Here is a 5,897-nt window from a genome sequence, read left to right on the forward strand (position 1 = left end):
TTTGCTACGTTGAAAAACCCATGCTCTTTCGAGTTTTCTTGTAATAATTATAACATAATATAATTTATACAGCAAACAGTAACTACAGTCTAGCCCCGGCAGCCATGAGAAGGGGGCAATATATATATACAAGCTAGCAAAAAAAGAAATCCATTCTGTCAGCTGGTTGAGGGTTTATTATGATTTAGGGATTTCAAGTCCTCTTGCTGACCTTTTCTCGCAAAAATAAAGTGTTCTTGTTATACTGGAAACTCTTGACGATAGCCTTATAAGAGAAGCTTCTCTCAGTGAACAATCAGCACTTCTTTGAGCATGATTAAGAACAGAAACAGACCCACGACTAAATTGACAAGATAAACAGATGGAGGAGTCGATGTATGGCTTGATGTAGTTGTTTCAAGGTGAATGAAACGGCCCCACCTTCCATTGCCAGCCGAGCCATTTGATCTCGGCTTCACAGCCGGCTTTGCGTTCATAACCTGAACTTTTACAGATTCTATGGCAACCTTCTTAGGCAGATCAATATTAGCAGCTTGCCTTGCACCTTCTCTGGCCTGCAAAGATATACCGGAAGAATTTAATTTCATCCACTAGATAGACACAAGTCGCTTCCATGTTTTTCGTCCTCCAATTTAAGATCCTCACCTTATGTTTGGATGCTGTGCTTGAAAACCCACCCCGCAATTGATCTCCTTTAGCAGAAATTCCCTCCTGCTCCATGAAGCTGTTGGGTATTTGTGCATTCTGAGCTTTGTGGATCCTTGGAAAGCCTGAATTAACCTGTTCATGCCTGGTTACAGTGGTGGAATCCATGGAGGATGCCCCCATCAAGAGGGTATCATCACAATGAGCCATTTGCTTCCGCCGGTATGCTCTTGAACTACCGTGCCCGCCATACAAGTTTGGAGACTGTCATGAAGATACAAACAGACGAATTAAATTTCGAAGTGTCCTCAACAGAACTAAACTGCATATGAAATGCAAATGACATCCAGCCCATAAATGCAGGCGCAAGAAATCATAAAAAAATCCTCACTTCATCTTAAGATCTTTCATGACTGTAGAGAATGTCCTTGGTGGCATTGAAATAATGAGTAAATCACATACTACTTCAATGCTCCCATTAGCATTCTCTTGTATAATTATTGAGAGAACCAGGCACTACTGAAGGAAACATTCCCCAGTGGCCATTAGAGATTTTCTATTACCTCTCCATAGGCAGGATAAGTTTCTCTGTCACTGCTATCCAAAACATAAGCATTACTTGATGACCTTGGTGTTGGTGGGATGTAGTCATTTAGGAGTGAATCTGCAAAATCTATATCCTCTTCATCAGAAAGGTAATTCTGCACAAGGTTATGTGGCTGCAGTGCAAAAGGAGAATCGAAACCGGCCCCATGACTGTCAATGAGAGATTGCAGTAGCGCTGCATCTACCTGGAGTCAGAATCATAGGCAAGTAAACACATATGCTTCTCATGAAAAACTATATTATAAAAATTGGAATAGGGAATGCTCCATCTCACCTCTTGGTTATTATTCAGCACCGCATTATTTTCAACATTAGAGCCCATAACCCGAATAGGCTCACCTTCATCATCAGGCAAATTAGCAGCCGGATCATCTGCCTTATCCTTTAACTTGCAAAGAACAAGAGGCCTCTACAGGAGAAAAAAAAAAAAGAACTAGAAAACAATAAGAACTCAAGCAGCAGTCTATCAATACAGTTCCAGGGTAGAGCAACACAAATAAGAACTCAAGCATCAATCAAGCTTAGATGTTGCAGACATTCTTCTAATCACATTGAAAACACTTTCATATGACTCAAAAGCAATGAAGAGTAGTAAAACACTCCCCATGTTGAGCAAGATGAACTGGTTGGAGTTTAACGCGAGCAATATCCAATAATAACAAGGAATTTAGTTATAATTCAATGCCATTCAAGCACGACATCGAACACCAAAACTCTAACTTCTTCCACACAACCAAATAATAAAACACGGTCAAACCTTAACCCCAGGATGCCAAGAAAAGAAAATGTGATGATCCCATATACACTATATGGTATTATATAATACCTGGTCAGTAGTGGAAGTTTTAGCAAGGAATTCGTGGATGACCCAGCTGGTCCCGACCACTTTTTTAGAATCAGGACATCTGCGTTGGAAAACCAGAGTCCTCTTAGTACCAATCACCTCATCTGTGCGTCTAGCCTTGATATCTCGAACGTTGCCGGTCGACTTCCAGTATCCATTCTTGGTTTCCCTCCTAGCTCGTTTACTATTTGAGTGCTTGTAATCAAGCCGACAAAAGTAATACCACACTCGATCATCATCTGACTTTATTCTCGCAGAATCTACAAACACATGATCACACAGATGCGCACGAAAGAGACATTGGGATTTATCGAGAAAGTGTGGGTTTAATTACCAAGAATAACTTAGCATATTTGTAATAATCATCACTGCTTCATAAAAAATAATCATCAACGTTTGTGTTACTAACCAGGTAATTCCCATGGATCCCGCCGATAAAGATCAACCTCACCAATAAGATCATCAACGAGGGAATCATGGCCGTCCATTTTGGGTTTCAGATAATAACGGATGATTTCTTCTTCAGTTGGATGGAATCTGTATCCCACCGGCGCCATCACATACAATCACTGGTTTTAAAAGTGCTAGCTGAACGTAGAAATAAAGCAAAGTTGCAAATAAAACAAGAAGCAGGGCTGCTAACAAGAAGGCAGTTTCATTCCTCGTCCTAAAACAGGTTGTGGATTGAGAGACAAGGAGGAGGGTGTCTTGTGTTGTTCTGTTGTGATCTTCAAGAACGCATTGACTTGAGACTGACTAAGAGATTATATTGAGGGGTTGGAAGAAATGCCGTACATATTGCAGAAAAAGCGACCCCACCAGTCAATGGCATGGGTCCTAGTTCAGCCGGGACGAAGAAGTTGCCCACTGCTACTTTACTTGTTTAGTGGCAAGAACCAAGAACTTTCCCAAGCCCGTCTTGCTACCTTCTTCTTTTCCTATGACATTACAAGGTACAGTAGTTACATTATACTCTATGGTATAAGAGATTTGACCTTCACTGTCAATTCGCATTGTGAATGCCTGACTTTATGCTTGATGGATATGTTTGTGTTTAGAGATATGAAGGTATTTTTAATGGAATCTATTACTAATTATATTAAAAAAGGGATTAATTAATATTTTAAAAATCCTAAAATAAAAAAACAACCGTTATTATCATTACCCCGTTACCGTGTCGAGATCATTCTAATCTAATTTCGTGACTCCAGGAGGTTTCGTCGCATATACGAGAGTAACATGATATAGAAGAGGGAGTTTCCACCATGCTTCCCCCATCCTCATCCTCCTGCTCCCACCAACCTTCTTTTCTAACGCTGACTACAGCTAATTAATCAACAATTACCAGTCGATAAACAAAAACAAAGCTGAGCACACATTCAATTCCTCTTGGGAAAAAACAAACAAGGAGAAGCACCATAAAGAACAATGATCAACCACACGTCGCCCAGTACATATGAACTCTGTTATTCCAGGCTAGGTTTAATACATATATATAGCAAAGTTTGATAGACATCGACGATCGAAAACGCATTGCAGGATAGGGTTTACATATAACTCCCAGGTGAAAACTGAAGGGCAGAATTCAGGTCATAATCTCCATCATCAAAGCCACGGAATGATTCCAGTTGTGTTCGGAGTTGATTGATGTCTTCCTGTAAAACAAACACAATTGCTTGATATTCTCTTATTATGAAATAATTTGCCATAAGAAACTGCCTGTTAAATTCGTGCTATTTCCCACCTCTAGCCTGTTGTTTGCTAAATTAGAAGCCATCTGGGCAGTATGTCCACCTTCTTCAAAGATCAGGGGATAATTACGCACAGTTGGATTTTGATTTCCAAAACCATGAGGAACATTGGAACTTGATTCACTTTCTTCAAATGTTGGCATGTTCTCATCTGGATATTTCTTCAGTTTGCAGAGCACGAAGTCCCTCTACACATAGCATAATTAAAATTCTATTTTATCAATATAAAAATGAAAAGAAAAGAACAGCAAATACTAAAATTTTCAGAGAGTTCTTATAAACAAGCTTCTCGGGGCAAAAAAAACACCATCATTAAAACAAAATCACCTGTTTATAACGGGAAAAGAGTATTTCAAGTCTAGCCAGTGACCATTTTAGATAACTGATATATAGATATAAACACAAAAGCGTGATCAATGGGCCTGATCTCATGCATTTCTGTTAATCTCTCTCTTCTACTATTCCTTCAAATCCAATTCTCCTTTTTGGAATGAAAAGGGAAGAAAAAACAATAGAACAAATTAAGTGAAGCTTGACAGTACCTGGTTGTGGAAGCTGAAAATTGGATGGTACTCGTGCATGACCCAATCCGTCTTGACTCCATTAGGAACACGATTCTCGTAGAAAACCAGAGTCTTCTTGGTAGCAATGGGCTCCTTGGTAGATTTAGCTTTGATTATACGATTCTTGCCGGTCACTTTCCAGTATCCAGCTGCAGTTGTCCTATTAGCCCGGTGACTATTTACGTACTTATAACTGCGAGGACAAAAGAAATAACACTCCGGATCGTTTGACTGATATGTAGAAAGCCCTGCGCGCACATTAACATGAGTTTTTGTTAATCGACAATTGCAAACAAATATAAACAGGGAAGTAATTTAAAACATTGAACATGACATATGAACACGTACCAGGGAGCACCCAAGGCTCAAAATCGCACACATTAACTTCGGCGATTATGCTGACTTCTTGTTCATAGCCGCCATGCATTTTTAACCTCAGGTAATGATTCACCAATTCTTCATCGGTCGGACGAAATACATAGCCCACTGGAGATGATGGGAAAGAAGATATAGCTCTGTTTGTCATCCTTGCTTGATCAGGTTGTTTGCAACTGAAGAAAAAAGAAGGCAAATCAAAACAAATTAAATTGCTAAAGCAATGGAGATTGCAAGATAAACATGTATTTATAAGATGCAGTGCAACTACGCCGTATTTTGTAGAAGAAAATGAATAAGGAGAGGCAAATAACCAGGAAAGAAAGCTGGTTGCGTGCACAAGAAGCTGTGGTTCTGCAGGATGAAGGGGCGTCTTCTTTATATAGGCAAAAGTAGAGTAGTGATGCTTTTATATTCAAGACATCATCAATCCCCGCACAGAATCTACTTCCCCGAGAAGTTTTCATTTCAATGTCATTGGTCTTTTAGATAAGTGGGTCCCATGTTAAACCGTGTCCTGAATGTCCGTATAATGTCTGAGATAGTGTTTAGGAACGCGGTTGAAACTGAGTTTCCAAAAATTTCAAAAGATTTTTTTTTAATTAAAATTTAATATGATTTGTATTTTTTGAATTGTTTTGATGTGTTGATGTCAAAAATAATTTTTAAAAAATAAAAAAATATCACTGACATGTATTTCAGCACGAAAAGTTATTTGAAAAGCAACCACTATCACATTACCAAAGACGCTCGTAATAGTTGTTAGAGTGTGTTAGATGTTAGTTTTAATATTTTTTTATTTTTTATTTTAGTTTATTAAAATAAACTAAAATTTTAAATTTTTTTAAAAAAATATAATTTAACTGCGTAAACAAGTTGTTTTATATCCATTAATAGATTGTACAACTTGACTGATATGATAAATTCACTCAAAATTTAATCTTACTTGTCAAATCCGATCAGGGATTTGATTGTGTTAAAAAGCTTATTCTCGAGTTTCATATATCAACTCGATTTAATTTAAATTAACTTAAAAAATATTTAAATTTTTAATATTTCATATAAAAAAATTAAAAAAAAAATTATGTGAATATAAGCTATACACGTTGTAAA

At 37.8% G+C, this 5,897-nt stretch overlaps 2 protein-coding genes across 2 annotated transcripts; both read right to left on the reverse strand.

Moving 5' to 3' along the window:
• On the reverse strand, nucleotides 1-3,096 carry LOC118044442 (uncharacterized). Its single transcript, XM_035052716.2, has 6 exons — nucleotides 2,505-3,096; nucleotides 2,078-2,355; nucleotides 1,526-1,660; nucleotides 1,209-1,436; nucleotides 646-909; nucleotides 1-554 (listed from the first exon to the last, which is right to left on the reverse strand). The coding sequence occupies exons 1-6, from the start codon at nucleotides 2,650-2,652 to the stop codon at nucleotides 285-287; spliced, it is 1,323 nt and encodes a 440-aa protein (XP_034908607.1). The 5' UTR covers nucleotides 2,653-3,096; the 3' UTR covers nucleotides 1-284.
• Nucleotides 3,097-3,447: 351 nt separating this feature from the next.
• Nucleotides 3,448-5,221, reverse strand: LOC118044443 (protein NTM1-like 9). Its single transcript, XM_035052717.2, has 5 exons — nucleotides 5,099-5,221; nucleotides 4,758-4,960; nucleotides 4,389-4,657; nucleotides 3,840-4,034; nucleotides 3,448-3,750 (listed from the first exon to the last, which is right to left on the reverse strand). Exons 2-5 carry the CDS (start codon nucleotides 4,933-4,935, stop codon nucleotides 3,643-3,645), a joined length of 750 nt encoding a protein of 249 aa, XP_034908608.1. The 5' UTR covers nucleotides 4,936-4,960; nucleotides 5,099-5,221; the 3' UTR covers nucleotides 3,448-3,642.
• Nucleotides 5,222-5,897: the final 676 nt, after the last annotated feature.

The sequence above is a fragment of the Populus alba genome, chromosome 2 (genome assembly GCF_005239225.2).
Source record: "Populus alba chromosome 2, ASM523922v2, whole genome shotgun sequence".
In the NCBI taxonomy this organism is placed as follows: domain Eukaryota; kingdom Viridiplantae; phylum Streptophyta; class Magnoliopsida; order Malpighiales; family Salicaceae; genus Populus; species Populus alba.

Coding starts and splice junctions, on each gene's coding strand:
- LOC118044442 (XM_035052716.2), bottom strand. CDS start 2,652: ATGGCGCCGGTGGGATACAGATTCCATCCAACTGAAGAAGAAATCATC. Junction 2,356..2,504: donor GGATCCATGGGAATTACCTG/GTTAGTAACACA, acceptor ATGTGTTTGTAG/ATTCTGCGAGAATAAAGTCA. Junction 1,437..1,525: donor TGCTGAATAATAACCAAGAG/GTGAGATGGAGC, acceptor TTCTGACTCCAG/GTAGATGCAGCGCTACTGCA.
- LOC118044443 (XM_035052717.2), bottom strand. CDS start 4,935: ATGACAAACAGAGCTATATCTTCTTTCCCATCATCTCCAGTGGGCTAT. Junction 4,658..4,757: donor TGAGCCTTGGGTGCTCCCTG/GTACGTGTTCAT, acceptor ATGTGCGCGCAG/GGCTTTCTACATATCAGTCA. Junction 3,751..3,839: donor TAGCAAACAACAGGCTAGAG/GTGGGAAATAGC, acceptor TTTGTTTTACAG/GAAGACATCAATCAACTCCG.